Source organism: Epinephelus fuscoguttatus, linkage group LG21 (genome assembly GCF_011397635.1).
Source record: "Epinephelus fuscoguttatus linkage group LG21, E.fuscoguttatus.final_Chr_v1".
NCBI lineage: Eukaryota > Metazoa > Chordata > Actinopteri > Perciformes > Serranidae > Epinephelus > Epinephelus fuscoguttatus.
Window position 1 is genome coordinate 6,954,194 of NC_064772.1, and position 27,518 is coordinate 6,981,711.

General features: G+C 41.3%; 2 protein-coding genes across 5 annotated transcripts in view; both read left to right on the forward strand.

Annotated features, from left to right (window-relative positions):
- si:ch211-230g15.5 (polyhomeotic-like protein 3) overlaps window positions 1-18,789 on the forward strand; it is a 44,819-nt gene extending 26,030 nt beyond the window's left edge. For all 4 annotated transcript variants that reach the window (XM_049564782.1, XM_049564783.1, XM_049564784.1 and 1 more), the window contains 7 exons: window positions 195-1,319; window positions 6,737-7,080; window positions 7,590-7,755; window positions 9,202-9,313; window positions 9,558-9,678; window positions 14,950-15,244; window positions 17,947-18,789. In XM_049564782.1, coding sequence (XP_049420739.1) covers window positions 195-1,319; window positions 6,737-7,080; window positions 7,590-7,755; window positions 9,202-9,313; window positions 9,558-9,678; window positions 14,950-15,244; window positions 17,947-18,101 — 2,318 coding nt within the window. In that variant the 3' untranslated portion in view covers window positions 18,102-18,789. The remainder of the gene's footprint in view (window positions 1-194; window positions 1,320-6,736; window positions 7,081-7,589; window positions 7,756-9,201; window positions 9,314-9,557; window positions 9,679-14,949; window positions 15,245-17,946) is intronic.
- Window positions 18,790-19,514: 725 nt separating this feature from the next.
- On the forward strand, window positions 19,515-22,880 carry cldn11b (claudin 11b). The gene is made up of 3 exons (XM_049564788.1): window positions 19,515-19,740; window positions 19,974-20,138; window positions 22,129-22,880. The coding sequence occupies exons 1-3, from the start codon at window positions 19,515-19,517 to the stop codon at window positions 22,386-22,388; spliced, it is 651 nt and encodes a 216-aa protein (XP_049420745.1). The 3' UTR covers window positions 22,389-22,880.
- Window positions 22,881-27,518: the final 4,638 nt, after the last annotated feature.

Consider the following 27,518-nt stretch of genomic DNA (forward strand, 5'->3'; position numbering starts at 1 on the left):
TACCTCTGGACTATACTGGAGTCAAAGTATAAAGTGATATAAAAGTAAAATACTCAAGTAAAGTGCAAGAATCTTAGAATTGTAATGAAGTAGAGTATTTGAGTAAATCTACTTAGTTACTTTACATTACTGTGTGTCTGTGTGTCAGTGCATCTTCACTTTTTAATTCGTTCTCCTCTCTTTCCTCCGTGCAGCTCTTTACTCTCCAGTTCGAGCCGTCCCTCTGAGACCCAGACTGCATTCTCCAAACGGTCACAGAGTGACGTCACCACGTCAATCCTCAACCCTCCAACCAATCGCTGCTGCCCCCGCCTGTCAGGCATCCCCTGTCAGCAGGCCGCTGGCCGGACTGAAGAGCTGTCCGTTAACTCAAGCTATGCTTGGGCCCTCGAGCCAATCCCTGCACAGCTCGTTACCTGTGACCAACCCTGTGTCTGCCTCCTCCCATTTCGAGCGCTCGCCGTCTGCAGCAAGGCAGCTACAAATCATTGCCCTCTCCTCGGGCCGCCAGACACAACCTTGCACGTACACCCACACTGTGCAGTCAGCACCTCCTGTTGTAGAGTCGCCTGAGCTGTCCGGCCAATCAAAGAGGACGTTGAGCAATGAAGACGTGCTTCCTCTTCCTCTAAACCCCTCGTTGCCAAAAAACACCTCTCCCCTGCCCTCGCCTCCATCTCTCCTGAGTCCAGCATCCCCTTCGAGTCAGGCCGGTCCTCAAACACAAACTGTGATGCAGAAAGGAGAGGAGAAGGAAAGCGAAGAGCAGCGGGAGAGAGGACGAGGGGTGAGACAAGGAGTCAGAGAGGAGGGGAGCTCTGGTAATGAGCTGAGGGTGGAGAGAGATGACCAAAGAGAGAAGGTGAAGGAGGAGAAACAGAGACTTCTACCTGAAAAAGAAGGAACCCTCATCAGTGAGAAGGAACAGGAAGTGAAAACAGACAGAGAAGAACAAATGGAGGTGACAGAGGAAGGCCAGACGGCAGAAAGAGGCGAGGACAAAAAGATGGAGGTGGAAGAGGAAGGAGAGACCACCATGGACCAGTCTGAGAACCTGACCAGTCAGATTCTCCACCAGTACCAGAACACAGATCCTGTCCTGATACCTGATGCTGTTAAAGACTCCAGCGTGGAACCCAAACCCGTCCTGGGTCTCATTCCAGCCTCAGTAACAGTCCCAGTCCCAGTCCCAGTCCCAGCTCCAGTTCCAGTTCCAGAGGTCTCTGTCCAAAGTCAGAGGCTAGCAGAGTCTCAGCTGCAGCCTGTCAGCCAGGAGGACTTCTGTGAGAACATGTCGACGCAGTCTGACAACCAGTCAGGTATCTTCATCTGTAGAAACTTCAGAGTGCACAGTTCATACACTGAAACAAAAAACACTTCTGTATATGATCACTTACAATTTAGTGCCTTCATGCCTCCTGCTGACCTGATGTTTGAACTCTCAGACATCTATTAATGTAAACTTATTATGCCAAAATTGCACAGTTGTTGCAAGTTTTCAATTTGGCCCCAATTTTTTTATAATGTTGCAGCTTCCTTGGTGTAAACATGAACAAAGCAACATGATTGATAGTATTTAATTTATGTTTGCCAGACATGCATTAATATTAAAACCAAGGGAAATGTCTGTCTGTGTAACTAAATGCTATAATATACACATATAATTCAGTATTCATCCACAGTGACAATTTAGTAATTCGAAGCCAAAATACAGTTAGAAAAAGATTAAGATATTTTTTGGGCATTTTTACCTTTAATTGATAGAACAGCCAAGCGTGAAGGGGGGAGAGAGAGTGTGAATGACATGCAGCAAAGGGCCACGAGCTGGAGTCAAACCCGGGCCGCTGCGGCAACAGCCTTGTACATGGGGCGCCCGCTTTATCCACTAAGCCACCGACGCCCCAGAAAAACTTTTTGACGAGAAGAGTAGGTCTTTTTTCAGGTTTGATGAAATTTTTTGATCAAATACCGCCTCTTTGTTCGTGATTCTGGGGTCAGAGGCCAAGGCACAGTGGCACCTTTCACAGCAATATATTACATAACTATGGGAGTGGGCAACAACTCAAGTCCTCAAATACCACTGCTTTGTCAGTGGATGTTTGTTTCAGACACGAACACAGAGAGGCACCCTTCATGGCAATATGATACACACCGGGCAGTTTCAGTTTGTAACGCTGCCAGCAACTACCATAGTATGAAAATTTCACGGAAAAACGGAAAAGACACAGTTCATGTAATGAGCGTATATTGACATGCTGCCCGTGAGCATCCAGAACTGAGGCAGGAGGCTACCCAGTGCGTTATATTTTGACATATTTTGGCATTTGACAAGTTGGGATGAGAATTTGTTATGTTGCCCACAGCTTCATTAAACTGCAGCAAAAAAAGTCTCCAAAACATATGCGAGTGCACAGCAGCAGCCCACTGTAGAGGAGAGTATCATTATTTTTATCAACTCCTCTTGTCTCTTCTCTTAATTAAAGTGGCGGGACAGTTAGGAGACACTCTTTAGGAAGATTTTAGTTCAATCAAATTTAAACTAAAACCAGGACAGAGCCTCTAGCAGAGAGGAACTACCAGAGGTGGAGCGGGTCGTCCACCAATCAGAAGATCAGCTGTTCAATCCCCGGCTCCTCCAGTCTGCATGTCGAAGTGTCCTTGAGCAAGATACTGAACCCCACATGGCTTCCATCGGTGTGTGAGTGTGTTAAAAACTGAGTAGCCGGTGGCACCTTGTATGGTAGCCTCAGCCACCAGTGTATGAATGTGTGCGTGAATGGGTGAATGTGACTCGTAGTGTAAAAAGCGCTTTGAGTGGTCGGATGTCTAGAAAGGAGCTATACAAATACAGGTCCATTTATTGAGACAGATCATTCTCTGGTTCCTAAAAACAGTTCAGTTTTATTAAAGCAGAAAATGTTCCTCAGGTACCTGATCCACCTGTACTTTATGAAAACACTTATTCACCTGGGCACGTGTATTGTGCAGCAATGTAAGTGAAAGTCTGTTTGTTTAATCTTTTTTTTTTTTTAAGATATTTTTAAGGGCATTTTTAGCCTTTGTTTGATAGGACAGTCTATTGTGAAAGGGGGAGAAAGAGAGGGAATGACATGCAGCAAAGGGCCACAGGCTGGAGTCGAACCCGAGCCGCTGCGGCAGCAGCCTTGTACATGGGGTGCCTGCTCTACCACTAAGCCACCGACGCCCCTGTTTGTTTAATCTTGAATCACAAAAACAAGTCATGTTTCTTGTTGTCTTCAATTATTTCTGGGTTAATTAATGTGAAATAACTAAAAAAAAAGAGGAAGAATGCCATCAGAGGTTCTAAAATGGCTTATTTTATCTGACCAACAATGCAAATACTCTTTTTTGAATTTTTTGCATGTATTTTGGGGGGCATTTTGCTGTTATAACATAGAGACAGTAGAGAGCTGATAGGAAATGAAAGGAGAAAGAGTTCAATGACATGGTCATTGTCTTAAACTTGTAGGCCAGTAGTTCCCAACATGGGGGTCACAAGATTAATCTGAAAGAGGTTGCAAGATAATCAACAGGATTAAAAAGCAAAATGAAAATGCTTATTTTTAGACTTTTTTTTTTTTTTACTTCATTATTGCTTCATTTTTTATGTTTAACACCAGGACAATTATAACTCCCAGACATTATTAAAATCACAACCTGTTTACATTTGCAACCTGTGATGAGGAGTCCCAAGTAAGTGTAGCTGTGTTTTATAGCCAAGACAAGCTAAAATGGTTTAAAAATATTTGCCCTGAGCCCAGGGGCGAAAATCCCATTTCATAGTTGTGGGGGACAATAAACAGTAAAATTTTGGAGAATAATTCCAGGGGGGGACAAGGAAAAAAAGTTGTAGCCTGTCTTTTATACAGCATCTTTTACTGCAATTTGACGCTTTAATCTTCTCTCTATCTCTCCAACAGGCAGAGTGAATGTCTATACTAACTAAACTTAAACTAAAACTAAACATTTCCTGCAATTAAACTGGTAAACTGGTTTATAAACAGTGTGCTGTAAGATCTGCCGCTGCACACCTCACAACCGTGCATAATAGTCGCGCGTAATGACCACTCCTCGTCTGCACGTCTTTCATGTTTGTCTCACTGACAGGAGGAGAGCCTACAGACAGGTAACCATTAGCTACCCTCCGTCACAACCGTGCGTAATAGTCGCACGTAATGACCGCTCCTTGTCAGTTAGACTGCACGTCTCTCATGTTTGTCTCACTGACAGGAGGAGAACCTACAGACAGGTACCCATTAGCTACGCTCCTCCACAACCGTGCATAATAGTCGCGCGTAATGACCACTCCTCGTCTGCACGTCTTTCATGTTTGTCTCACTGACAGGAGGAGAGCCTACAGACAGGTAACCATTAGCTACGCTCCATCACAACCGTGCGTAATGGTCGCTCGTAATGACCGCTCCTCGTCTGCATGTCTTTCATGTTTGTCTCACTGACAGGTGGAGAGCCTACAGACAGGTACCCATTAGCTACCCTCCGTCACAACCGTGCGTAATAGTCGCGTGTAATGACCGCTCCTTGTCAGTTAGACTGCACGTCTCTCATGTTTGTCTCACTGACAGGTGGAGAGCCTACAGACAGGTACCCATTAGCTACGCTCCATCACAACCGTGCGTAATGGTCGCTCGTAATGACCGCTCCTCGTCTGCATGTCTTTCATGTTTGTCTCACTGACAGGTGGAGAGCCTACAGACAGGTACCCATTAGCTACGCTCCGTCACAACCGTGCGTAATAGTCGCGTGTAATGACCGCTCCTCGTCTGCACGTCTTTCATGTTTGTCTCACTGACAGGTGGTGAGCCTACAGACAGGTACCCATAAGAGCCACTCCGTCACAACCGTGCGTAATAGTCGCGTGTAATGACCGCTCCTTGTCAGTTAGACTGCACGTCTCTCATGTTTGTCTCACTGACAGGTGGTGAGCCTACAGACAGGTACCCATAAGAGCCGCTCCGTCACAACCGTGCGTAATAGTCCCACGTAATGACCGCTCCTCATCTGCACGTCTTTGATGTTTGTCTCACTGACAGGTGGAGAGCCTACAGACAGGTACCCATTAGCTACACTCCGTCACAACCGTGCGTAATAGTCGCGCGTAATGACCGCTCCTTGTCAGTTAGACTGCACGTCTTTCATGTTTGTCTCACTGTCAGGTGGAGAACCTACAGACAGGTAACCATTGCTCCGCCACTGACTGCTCTTGTCCTGTCCTCTCCCTCTTCTTTCTCTCCTGTCCTCTCTATCACTAAACTCTGAGCTTAATCATTAGCTTTTAGCTCAGCAGCACTCGTAATTGAGTAGGCTTTTGAACAATGCAGGAGAAATGTTGCAGACAGTTTATATTATCAGCCTGGGCCTGGGGCTTGTTGTAACAGTAAATGGGATGTGTTGTAACTTGTGTAAGTTAAACTGTGTCTGTGTGAGTGAACATCTTACCCTGCGATGCGCGATGTGGGCAGCGGGTCCAGCCACACGCTGCTGCTGCTGCCAAGCAGCCCCGCCCGTTGGAAAGAGTGTGGGATATACCACTACTAGGAATGGGAGGGGGGGACTAAATCTTTTAAGATTTAAATAGCACATTATTGTGCGATTATAATGAGCACTGCTTACATTGTGCTTTTAATAAATACTACTGCACTGTTCAAAAATTATCAATTGTGTCTCAAATGATTCTAGGGGGGTACAGCTTTACTGAAGGGGGAGTCATGTCCCCCTTGTCCCCCCCGGGATTTCCGCCCCTGCCTGAACCATCAGCACACCCCAACAATTTTCACTTTACAATGTGAGAAAACTGAGAACTTTAAACAGCAAATATTCTGCATTTCTGCTACTGAAAGGGGGCCAGGACAGTTTCTAACAGTTGCTTAGTGCTCTTGTTGTTTAATGTGTTCATCACTTTAATATAGCAGCTGGTAAAGGTGGAGCTCATTTTGTCAAATCATTCAATCCACTTTTGGGCAGCTTAATATATATTCATACATCATCTATTTGATGATTTATGTTTTGTATTAATGCACTGAATCTGCACACTAACTAAAGCTGTTGGAGAAATGTAGTGCAGTAAAAAGTACAATATTTCCCTCTGAGATGCAGTGGAGTAGATATATAACGCTGCATAGAACAGAAATACTCAATAAGGTACAAGAAATTCAAAGTTGAGTACTTGAGTAAATGTACCATGTTTACATTTCACCACTACACAAATGTCCCAAGAGAAGAATAGGGGAATAAAATTGAGCCTCCTAATTGTCTCAGAACTGGTGTCAGTACTGTGAAACACAGAAACAGGCACATCAGGTGGGGTTACATAAGCTCTCCTTTCTCTGCTTATTGAAAAAAGTTGATTGCATTTGTGAAGTCACCCTCAAGTATGTGGACAGCATGCGGGAAGACTTTCCACCAGATTTTAAAAACCTGGCTGCCAGGATTTTCTCCCCCAGTTGGTCCTAGAGGTGTTTGATAAGGCTCAGGTTAAGTTCTTCCACAGCAAACTGAAAGAAACATTTCTGTATGGAGCTTCATGTTGAAACATAAAAGATTCAAACACAAACTGTTGACACAAAATTGGATAACACTGTTGTTGCATATTGGAGCATTAAGATTTCCCTTCATCACAGCTAAGGAGTAAAATTATGTGAACGTGTGTATGTGACAAAACTAACTGTGGTCACTGTCTTTCTTTTTTATCCTCCAGCGTTGTCCAGCCTCTCCTCCCAGTCACCCCCTTCCTCACCCTTCATCAACCCCTCAGCAGAAAACCCTCCCCCACTCCTCCCCGCTCAGACCGCCCTCCCGACCGACCTCAGCCTATCACAGCATGAGACGGAGAAGGCTGACAACAAAGTGGTTAGTGAGTCACAGCAGCTGGCTGAAGCTGAAACTGAGACAGAGCCCCTCAGCCAATCGGGAGACGAGTCGGAGAGCTTCGGTCAATCGCAGAGCAGCCCCTGGGAGCCGAGGGCGTGGCCTGAGGGGCGACAGGTTCTGACTCACCTGGTGGAGGGATTCGTCATCCAGGAGGGGCTCCAACCATTTCCTGTACGGACATAGACACAGACTAAGGACACACAGCATTTGTTGTACATCATACTGATCAGACCAAGAGTTACACAAATGATATGACTATAATGTTAAAATATTTTAATGTTAGCTGCAGTCAGAATCAGCAACCTAATGTTATATTTTATTCAAAACCTGCTTCCAGCTGTGGTGGACATCAGTATCTTTATGTATTTAGTCTTTTACTTTTGCCCAACCTGCCTTTTTAATTGTTACTGTAGGTAAATGCTACACAATTTAGTATTTATCCAAAAATAATTCAAACCTAAAATACAGTTACAAAATAATCTCTCTTTTTCTGTTTTGGTTTGAAGCGCTGGTAAAGAGTGAACTCAAAAGTCCTGCATTCAAAATTATACTTGAGTAGAAGTACAAAAGTATTAGTACCAAAAAGTACATTATGCAGACTCAGAATAATATACACTGGAATACAAACTGTTGCAGTCACAGGCTGTTGTGGTGTTTTTAAGTGCCTTGTTGTCGTGCAGGTGAACCGCTCGTCCCTGCTGGTTCCAGAGCAGGTGACCAAACCAGAGGAAGTGAACGGGACCAATGGGAGTCCGGTGTTGCCTGTGATGGACACAACAAAACAAGCTGAGCACTCCACTGAGTCAGAGGGGGAGGAGGCCGGAGACACAGATGACCCTGCCAACAGTAAGAGTCTCATGAGTTGATTGGTTTCGAAACTGTGCAACCTTCATCCTGTTTCAGGGTTTTCTTCAAATTTAAGTTTAATTCAATACTTCATTGCCATCTCGACATAGTCAGTTGGAATTGATGTCAGTGACATAACTAATAACTGTTTTCATAAGACATCTATCACCCAAACCATGCATTGTTTAGTTGTTAAAATGTGAGAAAGTCCTTAAAGAGTAACTTAAAACCAGCTGAAAATCTTGACTTTGCTGACCTCTGTTGGTTTAATGTCTCATATTGCTGCAGTGATGTACATGTGTACTACAGGATCTGATGACATCACTTTTAGGTGTGGTCACAGGTGCACAGGTCTGATCACACAGCAGCTTCAGAGGTGAGACAAGGTTTAAACTGTCGACCAGAGAGGGCAGCAAAATTCTGTCTTTCAGCCTGGTGTTAAGTTATTCTTTAAAAATGCTTATTCCCATTTACCATAGCTAAATGTATCATAACCATACCATAAAATATGATTCATATTAATATTTAATGATCATATTACTTATATTTAAATTGATGGTTGGGTGTAAGCGACAGTCAAAAACACAAAAATGTTCAATTTACAGTTATATAAAGCACAGAAATGCAGCAGCTCATCACATCTGAGAGGCTGGTTCAAGCATTTTGGCCAAAGATCAGTCTTAAATAATCACACCATTAATTTCTACTCAATAATAAATTAAGCACAGTTTGTTGTGATGGATCTAACATACATTTCTGAACTCTGCAGGTTTCAGGGCATACTAAAAAGAGCAGGAGACAAAAACTACTTGGAAGGTTGAACAACAATCAAAAAACTGGTATCATTTAGAAAATGATGACCAGTGTATGCACAACACACGCAAAACCATCAGTATAGTCTTTCCACATGTGTTTTGTTGGTCTTAGAGCAGAAAATATTAATCAATTAATCGTTTTTCAAGCAAAAACACAAAACATTCTCTGGCCACAGCTTCCCAGTTTCTGTCTTATTTAAGTTAAGTCTTTTGGGGGTTTTTTGGTTGTTGGTGGACAAAGCAAGCTATTTGACGTCAATAACGTGGGTGAAGCTCATTGTGACAGGCAATTTTCACTTTTAGAAAATAGCATTTTATAGACTAAAAAATTAATGCAGAAAATAATTAATAATAAAAATTATTAATTTTCCATGAAATCCATACTCAACACCTTTAGAGCCCCAAGTGATTAATTGATTAATCATTTTTCAAGCAAGAACACAAAACATTCTGCAGCTTCTCAATGTCTTGTCAGAAAGTGGTATTTTGGGGGGTTCGGGTTATTGGTGGACAAAAGAAACAACCTGAAGACAAAAACTTATTTACTGTTTTTCATTTTTTTGGGGGGCATTTATGGACCAAATGGCTCTGAAATCAAACACAGTTGACCATGTTTGTTTCTCACACACAGGGTCAGCCCACAGGGACAGGACGGTGCTGCACTGCCAGTTCTGTGGGAAGAGAGGCCATGCACACAACTTCATGCGGTCCAAACGCTTCTGCTCCACTTCCTGTGCACGCGGGTGAGACCTGATTGCATTGGCTCAAAAACAAAACGCAGCTAATGTTCTGTGTGACCTCCAGTCATTATTTCTGACATGCAGTGGTATGTTCAGGGGTGTTGTTGTTACAGCGGCAGTGCTGGCAGGATGTGGTGTGTGTGGCCTGTGTAGAAACACACAGGTGTGAAATGCAGATATGAGTGTGAATCAAAGCAGCAGAACGAGGAGATATCACCTCCTCTCTCTCTTCTTATTTCTCTGGCAGGTTTAATGTTCGTCTGACGAAGCGTCTGCGGGCTCTGAGTGCAGGTAGTCGGTCAGAGAGGCCCCGCCCAGCCCTGAACAGGGCCGAGTCCGTTCCTGGGAAGCCTCTCTTACTACGACTGGTAGGGATACTGAAGAAACCACCAGCCTAAAACACTGTACACTGTAAAAGCTCACTACTTGAACAACTGGAATTTATCTGTTCTTTCCAGAAATAGAAATATAATGTACAACTCACACTGAAATGTTAGAAATTCCAAATAGGGCTTCAAGTAATAATTATTTTCAGTATCAGTTATTTTTTTATAAACAATTGTTATAAAATGTCAAAAAATAGAAAAAAAATACTCAGTAGACTGTATCAGCTGACTTTGTCATCCGGATTAGTAGGGGATGGTGGCCAGGCTGCAGACCACTGTAACAGACCCAACAAAAGATAAAACCATCTGTGATTTAGTGAGTCATAGCTGTTTTTATAACGAATTTTTAGGCTTCAAACACGGGTGTTTGGTTTTGTTTTTCCAGCAGCTTTATAGGCCTTAGATACGGGTATTTTGTAGCTACCTGTTGGTTTGTTTCAATGTGCTTTTGAGGCTTCAAACATGGATATTTTACAGCAACCTGTCTGTTTTCCAGCAACTTTTTAGGCTCCAAATGTAAGTGTATTGTCGCAATCCATCAGTGTTCTTCCAGCAGCTTTATAGGCTTCAGATTCGCATGTTTTGTAGCTACCTGTTAGGGTGTTTCAGTCTGCTTTTCAAGCTTCAAATGTGGGTGTTTTGTAGTGACCCGTCTCTGTTTTTACAGCAGCAGCTTTTTAAACTCCAAACGTGAGTGATTTAAAGCAACCTGTCTTTGTTTTTCTAATGGCTTTTTAAACTGCAAACGTGGGTGTTTTGTAGCAACCTGTCTGTTTTTCCGGCAATGTTTTAGGCTCCAAATGTGAGTGTTTTGTAACAATCCACCAGTGTTTTTCCAGTGGTTTAATAGGCTTCAGATGTGGATGATCTTTTCCTAATCATAACTAAGAGGTTTAAGTGCCTAAACCTAACCACGCATGAGCCACAATGTCGTTGAAACATAGTGAAACGTATCTGTTACATAATAAGATGCAAATATAACGTATGGATGGTTTGCAGAAATATACAATGCCAGCATTTATTCCAGGGATTAAATTGAACACCAACAGGGATTAGTACTCTTTAATTTGGGTCAGCAGTCAGTTCAAGTGGACCCATGAGATACCACTTGCTGCTGGTGAAAGAAATAGTTATTTTATTTTAGTAAAAGTAGAAATACCACAGTCAAGTAAAATTTCCCTTAATCAGCAGAGTTTTCTTGAAATATAAAAGCAAAACTACTCATCATGCAGAATGGCTACTTCCACAGTGTTTTAATTTTATGAAATTATCGTTATTATTTTGTTTTTATCACTAACAAATACAAGTAAGAGCATTTGAAAAGAATACTTCTACTGCAATATGATCATTTGTATATCCATTACTCAGCTTGTTACTTTGAATTTCTCCATGGTGAACGGAGAATCCAAAAAAGGTGAATATTCGTCATGAATTAAAGAGAATGGGGACTGCTTTGAACAATAACAAAACAATATCAAAACGTGTTTACAAACTTTTACATGTCTTGTGCAGTATAATCCAAGCCTCATACATCCAGTCATATGCTCAGTACCTCACAAATACATATGTTTTCACTAAAACATTATGATTTGAAATACTTCCCCCTGCAAGTAGCACACCCTAAACATGCCGGAGTGTGTGTGAGAATTTGTAAACAGATGTTTTGATATAAGGGCGTGGGGTTGTGTGGTGGTTAGCACTCTCGCCTCACAGCAAGAGGGTTGCCGGTTCGATCCCGGGCGTGGGAGCCCTTCTGTGTGGAGTTTGCATGTTCTCCCCATGTCAGCGTGGGTTCTCTCCGGGCACTCCGGCTTCCTCCCACAGTCCAAAGACATGCAGATTGGGGACTAGGTTAATTGATAACTCTAAATTGTCTGTAAATTGTAAATTGTTTGTCTCAATTTACAATTGTAAATTGTTTGTCTCTATGTGTCAGCCCTGCGATAGTCTGGCGACCTGTCCAGGGTGTACCCCGCCTCTCGCCCGATGTAGCTGGGATAGGCTCCAGCCCCCCCGCGACCCTCAAGAGGATGAAGCGGTTAGAAGATGAATGAATGAATGAATGAATGTTTTGATATAGTTTTGTTGTTGTTAAATGTGCACCCTGTTTTCTTTAATTCATGAAGAATTTTTACCTTTTTGGATTTTTCGTTCATCGTGGATGCATGTAAGAAAAAGTTTTCTTCACAAATTCAAGGTAACACACCATGAGATTTTGCTGGTCAAGTATTCCTTTAATGTTCAATATGGATCCAATTTTAGATACTTTCTATATAAAGTATAGTATATACTAGTGAGTGAATATAACCTCAGTTGTAAATAAATATAATGCCGTAAAAAGTACAATATTTCCCTCTGAGATGTAGTAAAGTAGAAATATAAAATGGAAATACTCAAGTAAAATACAAGTATATCAAATAGTACTTAGGCACAGTACCTGACTTTATGTACTTAGTTACTTTCCATCACTGTCAACTGAAAGAATTTCAAGACAACAAGCCCAAGGTGACGTCTTCACATGACTTATTTTGTCCAAAACACAAATATGTAATTTAAAATGATGTCAAACAAAGTAAAGCAGCCAAATCACACTTTTAAGATGCTGGTAGTTGTTATTCTTGATCCTGGGAACAATAGATCACTTTTGTTTCCTTTGCTTGAGTGTGTTCATAAGTAAAGAGGCTCTATGTCCTGGGTAAGACCGGAGGATGATGTTAAAAGCTAAAACAAAGAAAAACTGTGACAAGTGAATCATGAGAAAGGATTTTTTTTTTGTGACAGATTTTCAAAATTGTTTTTGTTAATTATTAATTAATTCATCTGTTTATCATGTCAGCACTAATCCTGTGTGAACATGAGAAGTTACAGACAATAAAACAACTCAAAGTTTTAGCATGTTAGCAGGTAATATTTAGCTTGAGATCAGTGTCACTACAGATGTAAACAGGCTTACATGCTAACATTTACCATGTAATGTTTAGCACGTTGTCCTACACTGCAACATGTTAACGTGCCTTAATGTTAGTTGATTATTAAACACTCACCTGTTGAGGTCTTCAAAGTCAGCAGCAAGAAGTTTGCAGTTTGTGGTCAGCTCACAATCACAGGAGCTACATTTTTTGAGAACTCATTATTTCAGTGTAAAAGTTTTCAAACATCCACAAAAACTTCTAAAACGTCTCATATTTTCATCAAAATACACTGTTTCTATCTCAGTCCTCTCACACAGGTGTTAAAGAGCACCAGTGACTTATCGGATGTGGAGTTTGGAGCGTTGTTTTATAGCCTTGCAGTCATTTTGGTGTAGTTTCTACAGGTTGGATGGAACATAACCACCATGGCTCAGACATAAAACCTCCTCCTATATGAGCCAGAGTATCTTCTTAAAGCCGCTGTATGTAAGAATGTGGCCAAAATGGTTACTGCACTCAAATTCAAAATACTGCCGCGAGTCGTGTCCGCCCCCCCCCCCCCTCCAGATTCAAGGTTGCTGGACAGCGGCACGCTGGAGACTGATTTGTTTGCCCGCGTCACTGTGTCCTTGATCTTCAGTTTTCCAGTGGACCGTTCGAGCAAGTCCGGCTTCTCTGCTGCTAACGCTGCTGCTAACGATACAGCTGAGGAGAAGCCAGCTGCTAATGCTATGTACCGGGACACTGCTAATGCTTCTTGCCGTGCTGCTGTAGCTCAGTCGTAACTGTAACTGATGCTGAGACTCTACTGACTGTGTGACTGGTAGACGGTGGTGGGTGGCGCAACAGGCCAAAACACAAATTCAAAACATAAACATGATTTGCAGACTGTAAAAAAATTTTTTAAATGCAAATATTCTGGCTGTACTATTGTTGTCGGTGAGATCAGTATGTTATATGAACATTATTCATTAGTCTCTGTGACATATTAGGAGGACTTTACGACTATTTGCTTTAGATTTCTTACATATAGCTCCTTTAATTAAAAAAACAACTCAACAATTAAAATACTGACTTTTGATGACAGTATTTTTTAGACTCAGTATGTATCGTTTTGCCTACTCTTGTTCAGGATTGATTTTATTATTAATTTAATAATTAAAATGTGAAAAATAAATTATTGACTTAAGTTTGAGTTTGTGGTATTTGGTAAATATTTACAGATACTCATGAACTCAGTATCTGAAAAATCCTGATTAGACAAAGCTGAAATTACCTACTGATTTTTCATTCATTCATTCATTCATTCATCTTCTAACCGCTTCATCCTCTTGAGGGTCGCGGGGGGGCTGGAGCCTATCCCAGCTAACATCGGGCAAGAGGCAGGGTACACCCTGGACAGGTCGCCAGACTATCGCATAGAGACAGACAACCAATTGTCCTACGGACAATTTAGAATTATCAATTAACCTAGTCCCCAGTCTGCATGTCTTTGGACTGTGGGAGGAAGCCGGAGTGCCCGGAGAGAACTGACACGGGGAGAACATGCAAACTCCGCACAGAGGGCCTCCCACGCCCGGGATCGAACCGGCAACCCTCTTGCTGTGAGGCGAGAGTGCTAACCACCACACCACCGTGCTGCCCCCTACTGATTTTTTTTTTTGGAGTAATTTGATGTTTCATTTACTTTAATGCAGTTGAAAGTTTATTGCAGCAGCCTCTGGTGGTCATTAGAGGAACTTTCTTAGGCAGCTTACTTAGATCAGAAATATCAGAATCATCTTTACTGGCAAGTAATTTTTCCACATACAAGGATTTTGCATTGGTGTTTTGGTGCATAACTATGAATGTGAATTGCAGTCATTCCAGAAAAAAAAAATATTTGCCCTGTTTTGAATTAACAAGATTATACCACTGGACTAATCTGTCTATAAAGTGGTTCAAACTGGCTTCACCTGGAGCAGCTACAGCAGCAACATGCTGCTCTAACACTGATGCACCAGTATTAATAATGTTATTTATTACATCAGTCACACCATTCGATCTGCAAAACAAGTACTTTTGATACTTTAAGTACATTTAGCTGATAATACAGGATTTTTACTTGTACTGGAATATTTTTTACACTGATGTATCAATACTTTATTTATTCAGACTTTTAAGAAGCAAACATTGTACAAACTTTCTTCATATTATTATTGTCATTTTTTAAATTAGATTTATGTTGCAGTACTTGCTTTTATATTTTACTTTTTCATATTCTTCTCTTAATTTGTTACTGATGGTTACTATATAGTGTTATCGATGAACTCACTCGTCCTCTCCTTTTGATTCCTTGCAGCCTCGTGATCTCTGGAGTGCTGGGCGGCGTGAGAAGGAAGGGAAGGAGAAGGCAGTGGCGGCAGAGGAGGAGGAAGAGGAGGACATGGAGGGAAGAGGGGAGGAGGAAGATGATGACGATGGGGAGGAGGATCCTGCTGTTGCCATGACAGCCAGGATGGAGCGCCGGGCAGCGCGGAGAGCGAGGAGGGCGTCTGCACCTGCATTGACCACCTCTACACCCACGACCACATTCAAACCGGCACCCTCCCAGTGGAGTGTGGAGGAAGTAACTGCCTTCATACACACACTGCCAGGTAAACTCTCACTAATGTCTTGTCTAATGTCAATATTAAATAAATAAATACTCACATGGGGAAGCCCTCCTGCGACGCCATGTGAACTGGCAGCCTCTGTTAAAGCCGTTAGTTTGATTTATACAAACACTCAAATGTGTTAATCGTCAGCAGATGACGGGGACTCATGCACAGCTTCTCTGTCGCCCCTCATCCAATTAAGTGTTTTGCAAAACGCAGTAATTAACCACTGGCTGAGGTAACGTGCATACTTTTAACCACCCGGCTGTCAGCATGAGTGACATCACTGAGACACATCTGGAATAACAACAAAACACAGCAAAACTAAAATCTGTAAATATCAGCATGCTCACTTCAGACACAAAGATGGTTTTATTCTGAAGGTTTTAGGTCATTTAATAACAATCATTAGTGTGTTTTAAAAACACTGACTCCCCTTTATCACTCATCACTCTTTTAAGCTCAATCATCTTTTTAAAATGACATTTATTAAAGGAACACTTCACCCACAAAATGACTATTTGCATATCAATCACTCACCCCATGTTACATTGAATTCGTGAAGAAAGCTTTGTTTTTCTCACATGCCTGCATGGTAGGGCTGCAACTAAAGATTATTTTCATTGTCAGTTAAAGGGTGATTTTGGTATTTTCCAACCTCGACCCTAACCCTTTTTGTGTTAGGTGACTAATGCAGACAACAGTTTTTGAACATGGTCCAGCAAGCGAGACAAAACAGGCTGCAGTGTAATCCTTGTGGGTATGTGTGCACTGTTAATGTACGTCCATTAAAAGTCTTTGTTTTTGCCACTGACAGGCTCAGATTGTTATTGTGTGTGTCTGACAACATTGTAGAATGGATCCCTACAGAGACAGACCTTTTTGTTAAAGAGTAAAATCATTTTTGTTTAACCAGAAACAGCCCCAAAGTCTCCATCAACAAAACCCACCAGACTCCATTAAAATAAGCAGTAATTTTAGCATGTATAGGGCCAGCACATTTTCACTAACCAGGTGAATTAAGGGTTTGTTTCAACCAAACCAGAGTTTGTGATTGTTGGAACAATGGGCATTCTGTGTTCACCATGGAGGTATGCAACTAAGTTGTCTTCAGGAATTTAACTTAACATGGGGTGAGTAATTGATATACAAATGATCATATTCGGGATGACCTATTCCTTTAAATTAAGTTTAGAATGACATATATACATTTTTCTAGACTCCAAATGAAAAGTCTAAATAGTCAATTTTCCATTTCTCAAAGATCCCTCAAACCATAGAAGGACTCCCCAAAATGCCCACAGGAGTCTGATTTTTTTATTTATTTATTTTTTTCTGCATTTACATTTGCACGAAGTGAGCAGCTTTCATAGGAATGAGTGAGGTACCATCTTGGAATGTGGTTCTTGCTCCAAAGCTGAGAGCAGCAGCCTTCCTATCCCACAGACTACTGGATGCCAGTCAGTTGTATAATGCAGGCCGGTCTTTGCCAACTTGTAAAGGAAATATGATGTGAGCGTATCATATTTACCAGGTGTCTGCGTTCACATGGTTATCTTTTTAGGAAGCCTCAGTATTTTTTATGCAGGACCAAAATGTGTCGCACAGAGTTTTAAAAACTTTCAAGTAAAGTTGCCTGGTCAGATCTCTTCAATCAACCAATTTAATTTTACACTGTTTTATTTACACAAGCTTCTTGTAGGGTTTTCAGACAAACATTTAAATCTGAGAACCTGTAATTTGTTTAAAGAGGATTAGTGAAAAAATATGTTTATATTTCTCCAAGTAAGGCTAGAAAGTGTTGTTTCGGTACCAAAACTTAGTTATATTACTGGCCATGGTGACACTTAGCCCTGTCAGTCACTGCTAAATGTATCACATGAACTGGACCAATGAAAATTTTACTTGATGCATGAATGGATTACTGAATGGGCACAGGGGCCCAAAGTGTCAGTGGGCCCCCTGGTCTTAACTCACAAAATGTCAGATGTCCAATTAACATGTACCGACCAGGATGAGACTCAGAAAGAACACAAAGAGACACAACACAACTTCAAGGAGACACAAATTGACCAAAAACACATAAAATTACCTCAAAAAGACACAAAACTATCTCAGTAAGACACGAATTTACTTCAGAGAGACTGAAAAAAACTACAAAAAGACACGAAACAAACACAAAGAGACAAAATGACTACAAAGAGACATAAGATTACCAAAAAAGACAAAAATTACCTAAAAAAACAACAACAAAATGACTTCAAAAAGACAAAAAAAAAAAAACAAGAAGACAAAATGGCTACAAAGTGACACAAAACGACCAAAAGGACAGAACTGTACTTTGAAGAATCACAAAGTGATCTCAAAGAGACTGACTAAAAACAAAAACACAAAACCACAAAGACACAAACAACCGCAAAAAGATGCACAATGACTACAAAGACAGTCTGTGTGTCTTGCTCCTGTGTAGGAGAGATGGTGGAGCCCTTTGTTTATCTGTGCCCAGGGGCCCATTGTCTGATAATCTGCCTATGACTCAAGGGTGTTTATGGTCTTTTTAGCACTTATTATTGTTATGTTGAAACAGGGAAGGGGGTTCATCAAACTGCTGATATGCGACCCTGACCAGAATAAGGAGTTTAGAAGGTGGATAGATGTATTTTTAAAGATGACTTGAACTCATCTTAAAGTTTGTGTTTCAGGCTGCAGCGATGTGGCCGAGGCTTTTCGGCTGCAGGAGATCGATGGTCAAGCTCTGCTGCTGCTGACCGAGGACCACCTGATGACCAGCATGAATATCAAACTGGGGCCGGCTCTCAAGATATGCGCTCACATCAACGCACTGAAAAACCAATGAGAGAGTGAAAAAACAAACAAACAGACTAATACAAAGGAAAAAGAGAGAGTCGGGGTGTGATGAGGAAGGCAAACTGACAACAAAGATGCTGAAGAAGAGATGAATGGAATAAATTAGAGGAGAAGAGAAAGGAGGAAGTTTTTATGAAAAACAAAAGCTGACACCAAGGATGACAGAACAAAGTCACAAAAAGAGATTCACGGTAATTTATGAGATTATAAATCGAGGTGTGGCCTTAGGAGACGGGAACAGAAGCGAGAAGACACCAGAGTCCAGAGGAAGTTTCATCCGTTTTAGGCCCTCTGACTGTAGCAGGAGACCAGGGGGGATTTTTGTAACTTTGTGTACATTTTACATGCCGCTGGAGAGTGTAAATTTGAGCTATTTCATGAAGGATTTTGAACATTTAATATATAAAATTTGTCTATTTAGTTTTTTTAGAACGTGACGTCAACGACAAATCTATCCAGTAGCTAACATAACCGGTGTGTGTAAAAAAAAATAATAACAATACGTAGACTTTGTAAGTGATTAATGAAAGTTTAATGTTTTATATCACTATATTCTGGACAAAAACATGTCTGTGGATTAAAAAAAAGTCACTATCAGGGTAGAGACTGGTGTCTTTAATCGTCACATTTTTATGGTATCATGCTTGAAATTATTTAATAAATGAATAATTAATCAAGATGATTGTTTTATGTTATTGTTTGAAATAAAAAATGACGTGTTTTACACCAGCAGAGGGCCGTGGTGAGGCAGGTGAGTGAATTCTGTGTTTTATTAAATAAACTGATTTGAATTCATGCCACAAAGTTCCTTCCGGACATCCAAAACTTTAAACTTGAGCCAAATATTCCAGGTCAATCTGTATCTGCTGCTTTTCTCGTGGATTTAGGTTTTTCTGTGTTGAGTCTGTCTGTCTCTCCATATCTGGTTTAGGTTAGGATCTCACATGCGCTCTGATTGGCTTGAAGTCTGGACTGGAGGGTATGCTTTTCACCACACCCTATAATAAATCTTATTCTAGGCATTTTTCTGCGGATCAGCCTGGGGCGCGTTAACGGGACGCAGCAGGATTATTTTTTAATTTCTACTTATTTATCACGATTCTGATCTAAAATATAACTTTTTGCATAATATCCTAACTGTTTTGAGTGAAGACTGCAGAGATATTTCGGAATATTGCTGGTCAAATTTTCATCTTTTATAAACTGGGCAGAGAACATAAATATAACTTAACCTCTCCGTTGTGGATCCGTTTCCACACGAGTTTTTTGTCTCTGGACAAAGATTTCATATAACTGCAGAAAGAGAGAGAAACATATCAAAACACTGTAATCTGTTTAAAAGAATCCCGCATTTTTAAAAGAGTGTGATTTTTGTTGGCGCGTAAATACGCACGGCGGCTCCATGGCGCACATGTGCAGGCAGATCACCGGCAGCGCAGCGAGCTGTGCGGGCTGGGTCGGAATCATCGTCGCCACGGCCACCAACGACTGGGTCCGGACTTGCGACTACACGGTGGCCACCTGCGTCCGTATGGACGAGCTGGGCTCCCGGGGACTCTGGGCAGAGTGCGTCATCTCTCCGGCGCTTTATCACTGCGTGGCCCTCAACCAGATCCTCACCCTGCCAGGTAAAAAGGGTTAGACAGATTTACTGGGGGATAGATTATTGTATCACACACTCATTAATATATAAAAATAGTAATTAGTTTGTGCGTGAGAACAGTTCTCATTTTAAGTCAGAGTGTGTTTTCTATTATTTTAGTTTATGCGTTTTAGATCAAAAATGTAAAACTACCACGTTTCAGTTAAACCCCCCCCCCCCCTCTCTCTCTCTCTCTCTCTCTCTCTCCTTCTCACTCAGCCTACGTCCAAACGTCTCGTGCCCTGATGATCTGCGCATGTCTCCTCGGTCTCCCCGCGATGCTGCTGGTGCTCATGTCGATGCCCTGCGTGCGGCTGCAGAACGACAACTCTGCCGTCAAGCAGCGACGCGCCCGGGTGGGAGGCATCCTCTTCATCATCATGGGTGAGAGGAGACTTCCCCAACACACACACACATTCTGAAGACTAAAACTATAAGGGAGTACATGTTTTATGTTTCATGCTCTGATGGGGTCAGTCATTCATTTTACCAGTGAGGCAACCTACATTGTGAGTGGTCAACTCGTTCAATTCCGTGCTTTTTGGGGCAATATTGGATTATCAGTTAGCTTTACAGCAGTGATATTCAACTTGCTCTGCCCGGGGACCATTTCTGCAAAATGACAGGAGGGCAGGGGCCAGTTAATTTATTTTTAATTAATTAAGTTTTTGCATATAAATAATTAGCTCGGACCTCTGTTAATGGGGTCCAAGGGATGCAGTAAACAAGCATGCTTTTTAATTCACTCTGGCATCTTATTTAAATTTAAATTACCTTAATTAAATTCATTAAGGTAATTAATTAATTAATTAAAATCCCAGTGTGAATCAATTCATTTTCATTGTGCCTTAGGAAATGGTCAGCGGGCCGCGGGGTAACCTATCACAGTCCACATAAAGATGCAAAGGAACTGCAAAGTAACAAAAAAAAAAAGAGGCAAAACAACCACAGACACACAAAATGACCAAAAACCCCCCACAAAATCCGATAAAGACACATAGAAAATTACAACAAAGAGACACAAAACCACAAAAAGATGCATGATGACGACAATGGAATGCAAAACAACCATACAAAACGAGGTTAATTGACTACAGAAAGGCCCACTGTCTGCAGTGTGAGTAGAAATTAAAAATATCTGTCTTTTGCACCCCCCTGTGGTAACACCAAAATTACACTGAGGAAATGCATGCCACGAAATAATGGATTATGATATGATATGATATGATATGATATGAAGAACATTTTAGAAGACATTATTTCAGTAAGTTTGGTTTCAGGGGATAATTTTAGTTTTAGAGGACAGTAGTTTTGATTTAGAGGAAAGTTTTGGTTTAAAAGGACCAACCATTATCATTGCCAGGTCTTCAATACCAACCCTTTGTCTTGTCCCTTGGCATCTGGTAGCGACACACAAGGCACCCTTTAGTATATCAATGTGACGCACAGCTGAAAAACATGAGCATGTGGTTGTCAATGTAGGAAACATTTGCAGTCAGGTTGAGGCAACAAAATAAATTGCCTATGTTTAGAAAAAAGATCATGTTTTGGGTTGCAATAAGTGATTGTTATGTAACATGACATAAATACATCAAATGAGTGACGTGAAAGCATGATGACCATACTTTTATGTTAAAACAACACTGACTTTTGGTTTCACAAACTGTTGGTGAAACGTCCTGGGTGAAAGTCTTGTTTTGTTTGTCATCAGCGTCCCCTGTGTCCCACCTTACGCAGACTTTCTTGCTCTTTATAGTACATCAGTTGCTCTCTCAGTATTGCATTGAAGTTAGTTGAAAGCCTGTTGTATCTCATACAGATGCTAAAGGGTCCCCTTTCCATCAGCATCACGTGCTGAGGGGCATGACAAAGTGTATTTGACAACCTGGGGATGAGAACAGCCTGAAAGGACAGTAATTTAGGTTTTATGTGACATTTTGGGTTTTAGAGAACCAGTTTGGTTCAAAGAGACATGTTTAGTTTTTAGAGGACACATGTAGAGGTTTTAAGGAGACATTAGTTTTTGTCTCAGGAGACAGTAATTTTAGGATGTTCAGTACTCGGGTCTTTCCCAGCTGTTGCAGGAGGGAGGAAGGAGGGTCAGGGTCTGTCAGACCAGGCCTCATCCTGCCTGGGTTCATCTGCCAGACTGGGCTCCTTCCTGTGGGACAAGACAGGTAGTTCCTGTAACAGCCTCAGGGACAGACAGCCAGATTGATACAGACACCATACTCATGCAAACAGTGCTTCAGACAGAGACTCCATGTCCAGATGTGACTAAAGGCCCAAGAAAGTTTCATTTTAACCCTTCTTTTTAACTTCTATCCTTAAAAATGTGTCCTCTCTAACTCCTCCGTCTTCACATCTGTTCCAGCTGTGTTTGGCATCATATCGACTGTCTGGTTTCCCATCGGTGTTCACCAAGATGAGGGTCTGATGTCATTTGGCTTCTCTCTATACGCCGGCTGGGTTGGTACTGCTCTCTGTTTCCTGGGCGGGTCAATTATCTTGTGTTGCTATGGCACCGACCCTGGGACCCCGAGCAGGGACAACAGCTTCTACTACTCCAGGCAGGGGGGTACTGCGATGCCGCTGGATCCCCCCGCCAACCACGCCAAGAGTGCACGAGTGTGAAGAAGATGTGGTTGTCTGTCCCTTGTTTTATATGCAATTTTTAGATTCAGCTGATCCAACTCATAAGACGTGAGCATGTTGGGGTTTAGTGCCTTGCACAAGGGCAGCAAGGAGCCAATCATAGCTACAGGAACTGAGGCACAAATAATCTCATTGGTTGGTTGAATTTTTGTCTTTATGCAGATTTTACAGTTTTACATAATTTTGAAATAGCAAACTGTTGCTTGTATGTGTTGATGAGATTCTGCCATTTTAGAACTTGAGATTTTAAAGTGGCAATAGACAATTTTTTTTTTTTTTTTTTTGCTTTAACTTATCATTATGAAGTAGATGTTGATTTCTCAGTGCTATAGAATAATGACACCATCAGTGTTTCGGCTGATTCCCTTTAAACCTCCCTGTTGCAATTCTGTCTGCCACTGGGTACAATCTCCTGGGAAAATAATAATGTTTTACAACACAATACTAAATAAGTAAGAAACAATACCTGCCTACAGTACAGGCCAAAAGTTTGGACACACCTTCTCATTCAATGCGTTTTCTTTATTTTCATGACTATTTACATTGTAGATTCTCACTGAAGGCATCAAAACTATGAATGAACACATGTGGAGTTATGTACTTAACAAAAAAAGGTGAAATAACTGAAAACATGTTTTATATTCTAGTTTCTTCAAAATAGCCACCCTTTGCTCTGATTACTGCTTTGCACACTCTTGGCATTCTCTCCATGAGCTTCAAGAGGTAGTCACCTGAAATGGTTTCCACTTCACAGGTGTGCCTTATCAGGGTTAATTAGTGGAATTTCTTGCTTTATCAATGGGGTTGGGACCATCAGTTGTGTTGTGCAGAAGTCAGGTTAATACACAGCCGACAGCCCTATTGGACAACTCTTAAAATTCATATTATGGCAAGAACCAATCAGCTAACTAAAGAAAAACCAGTGGCCATCATTACTTTAAGAAATGAAGGTCAGTCAGTCCGGAAAATTGCAAAAACTTTAAATGTGTCCCCAAGTGGAGTCGCAAAAACCATCAAGCGCTACAACAACACTGGCACACATGAGGACCGACCCAGGAAAGGAAGACCAAGAGTCACCTCTGCTTCTGAGGATAAGTTCATCCGAGTCACCAGCCTCAGAAATGGCAAGTTAACAGCAGGTCAGATCAGAGACCAGATGAATGCCACACAGAGTTCTAGCAGCAGACCCATCTCTAGAACAACTGTTAAGAGGAGACTGCGCGAATCAGGCCTTCATGGTCAAATAGCTGCTAGGAAACCACTGCTAAGGAGAGGCAACAAGCAGAAGAGATTTGTTTGGGCCAAGAAACACAAGGAATGGACATTAGACCAGTGGAAATCTGTGCTTTGGTCTGATGAGTCCAAATTTGAGATCTTTGGTTCCAATCACCGTGTCTTTGTGAGACGCAGAAAAGGTGAACGGATGGATTCCACATGCCTGGTTCCCACTGTGAAGCATGGAGGAGGAGGTGTGATGGTGTGGGGGTGTTTTGCTGGTGACACTGTTGGGGATTTATTCAAAATTGAAGGCACACTGAACCAGCATGGCTACCACAGCATCCTGCTGCGACATGCCATCCCATCCGGTTTGCGTTTAGTTGGACGATCATTTATTTTTCAACAGGACAATGACCCCAAACACACCTCCAGGCTGTGTAAGGGCTATTTGACCAAGAAGGAGAGTGATGGAGTGCTGCGGCAGATGACCTGGCCTCCACAGTCACCGGACCTGAACCCAATGGAGATGGTTTGGGGTGAGCTGGACCGCAGAGTGAAGGCAAAGGGGCCAACAAGTGCTAAACACCTCTGGGAACTCCTTCAAGACTGTTGGAAAACCATTTCAGGTGACTACCTCTTGAAGCTCATGGAGAGAATGCCAAGAGTGTGCAAAGCAGTAATCAGAGCAAAGGGTGGCTATTTTGAAGAAACTAGAATATAAAACATGTTTTCAGTTATTTCACCTTTTTTTGTTAAGTACATAACTCCACATGTGTTCATTCATAGTTTTGATGCCTTCAGTGAGAATCTACAATGTAAACAGTCATGAAAATAAAGAAAACGCATTGAATGAGAAGGTGTGTCCAAACTTTTGGCCTGTACTGTACTTATTACTACTACTGGCTTTTTACTTTGCCTTTATAATAGCACTGAGGTCTGAGTATCTTGTTTAAATTGGGAAGCAAGAAAACATAGAGCTCCGGGGATAACTTCTTTCTGTAAGCTTAGGCAGAAGTTAGCATTGCCCTGGTTACCTCCTCAAAGAGCCCATGTGATTTTTCCATTAGATTTTGGATTATTGCAGGAAAAAAAATCTGTGCCAAACAAATGTTTATGATAGTTACATATTTTGTTCAGCAAGTTAATCTTTGCAAATGAACACTTCTTTTATAATTTTTGAAGTCCAAATGCAATCGGCAGAATTAAAAAGCTATATAGTATGTATGTGAACTACACCATGGTTGCATGACTAACATCGCCACCACAAAAGGGCTGAAAATCTGCGGTGTGATGACATTCTGTTATCTCATTTCTAATAATAACTAATTCTTAGCAACCACCTTTTTCAAGACACATTAAAAGTCAAAACCCACAAGTGGGGTATTTACTGACGAATTTTATGTCGTAGAACAAAACAACGTCTCTTAAGCTTGTATTAACCACAGATACTATTTCAGGCATCAAATCAAAAACCCATTAGAAAAAACTGACTTTGAGACAAGGGAACCAGGAGTGTAAAAATTCTAAGTCATTTCTGGGTTTTAGGGCTCATTCCTGGGGCACTCTATGAGCCAGGAGCTACAACTAATGTCAGGACCAACTGAAAAAAACTCTCGGTTTGTTCCTGTAACAGCTGTGTTTGTTTCTGGCTAGTAGTGTAAGCCATGTTGCTTACGCCAGCTATGTTAGCTAACACTAACCCTGGCAGCCAAAAACAAGTCCTGCATTCTATTTACCTCGGAAGTCTTAGGTTGGAGCTGGGAATGACGTCACACCCAAGTTGATCATGTTCCAGTGCAAGTCAGAAAACCAACCAAGATGCTGTTAGCAATACCAGTTGATGACAACTTGTTACACTGTATTTTTTGCATACAAACACCGTAGCAACATGTCCACAGATAGAAGTCTGACAGCACTGTCAGCGCTGACGGAGGTGCTAATAGTATATTAATACAGCTTTCACTACTGTTGATGCGCGGAGCAGCCATCTTGGACTTCAAGGTCAGGGTGAGGGTCCCAGACTCTCTGAGTTGGAAATCCGACTTAAGGGGGCATTCCAGTTGGATTTTTCAACTGGGAACTCTAAAATTCTAACTTCCCTCTGCAAATGGAGCGCACCAAAACATCTGTGTTTGTTTGTAACTGCTAGTGTTAGCCACGCTGCTTACGTTAGTACTGACCTTGGTAGTTAGAAACAAATAACTTTCTGGCTGGTAGTGTTATCAATGTTGCTAATGGGAGCTACGCAAGGTAACACTAACCCTAGCAGCCACAAACTAACATCTAAGATTAATTCTTTGTTTAATAACCTAAACAAAGAACTTGTTTTCTTGCAATGGCTTTTCTGACATAAGCAGTCACTAAACTACAGTCAAGGAGTTGATAAGCAGACAGTTGGTTGAATATTTGACAATGCCACTGGGTAAACTGTAGTTAAGTTAGGTAAACTGTAGTTGCTCGGCTCTGAGTAAAACAGAAAGTGATCTGGTTGTCTTTGTGACAGCAGTGCCAATAATAATACCACTTGGAAAGGCTAGCGAAGGAAAAGTTGAAAAATTGTCTGTTTTCACTTTAATAATAAGCATGAACACATTTTAAGAATACTGGCTGAAGTACAGAGAATTAAAGACTAAGATTACCTGCTCTCATTTAATCCCATACAAATATTGTTTTATGTACTAATAACTGTCTAACCTTTTGCAATTTTACACTTTTCATATTAACAGTGTAACCAATATGTATCAATTATACACCTGTATTGTATGATCTTTGGCTGGTACTACAAATAATAAAAGTTTTTCAGTAATTAAGAGTCTTAGAAAAATAATTTCTCTCAAAATGAGACATTTATTCCTGCAACCTCCGTTTTCAGTTACACACATGAACACAATTTGCTGCTGCAGACACTAAATAGAACAAACACTCTTTCACTGTAAACACCATTCACTCAAACAAAAAACAAACAAACACAAAAGTAATTTTCAGGGCTTCACAAAGCCGCAGTTAAGATGCTCAGAGATGCCATGAATGGTGACAAGATGTAGAGACTAAATACATCTTTTAATCCTCTTTCACATTCAGTTTCATGTTGGAACACTGACTTCTGCTGTCCCCATGTCCCATGAGCTCTGGGATCAGGAGGTCCTCTGTATTGACTGATATTGACATTTTACTTTGGAAAATCAAAGGGCTCAGTCGAAAGTAAGGATGTCTCTATCACATTTTTGTTGTTCTGTTCCTTTAATATTGATATCTTTGATCAGATATTTACTTATTTTCTGCTACATTACAGAACTGCACAGTGCATATTTAGGCTTGTACACAGTAGGTAAGAGGGGGTGCTTTTATGCAGCTATGCTGAGCTGATCATTGCCTCATAACCCATTTACAAAAGAAAATTCACGTCAAAAACAAACGAAAACAATGCAAGGGGTGGCATTGGTGGTGTTGGCGTCTTCTTTCAGATACTGGAGAGAAGTCCACTTTGAGGAATTGATCTGTGAATTTAAAGCTTATCAGATGCCATAACACTACACAGAGATTTGTCAACTTTGACAGGATTTTACAACTTCTACAACAGAAGAAATCGGGTAATGTTGGTCTGAACACAGCCTAACAGTGCCAGCATTTTATTGGTAGCCATTGATTCAAAGTGCAGTGTGTGAACATTTTGAGAAGGACGAGAAGCACTAAATCTTGTCTTTTACGGAAGGAAGTTCTGTCTTAGAACACCACTGTTTTTCATACAAACATGCAAATTTAGGCTGAAGGTATGAACCAAGACAGATGGTGATGAAGATTCACTGTTAAGGTGAAAAAAAGACCAAACGATTAACTGAAGGTTGAGCAGCTGCTGCGGCCTTCATTCAGTGAAACATCTGTGATGGGAGG

What these genes read in the sequence shown, in the direction of transcription:
- cldn11b (XM_049564788.1), top strand. Translation starts at nt 19,515, where the DNA reads ATGGCGCACATGTGCAGGCAGATCACCGGCAGCGCAGCGAGCTGTGCG. An exon ending in CCAGATCCTCACCCTGCCAG is followed by an intron (nt 19,741 to 19,973) that starts GTAAAAAGGGTT and finishes CTTCTCACTCAG; the next exon opens with CCTACGTCCAAACGTCTCGT. An exon ending in CATCCTCTTCATCATCATGG is followed by an intron (nt 20,139 to 22,128) that starts GTGAGAGGAGAC and finishes CATCTGTTCCAG; the next exon opens with CTGTGTTTGGCATCATATCG.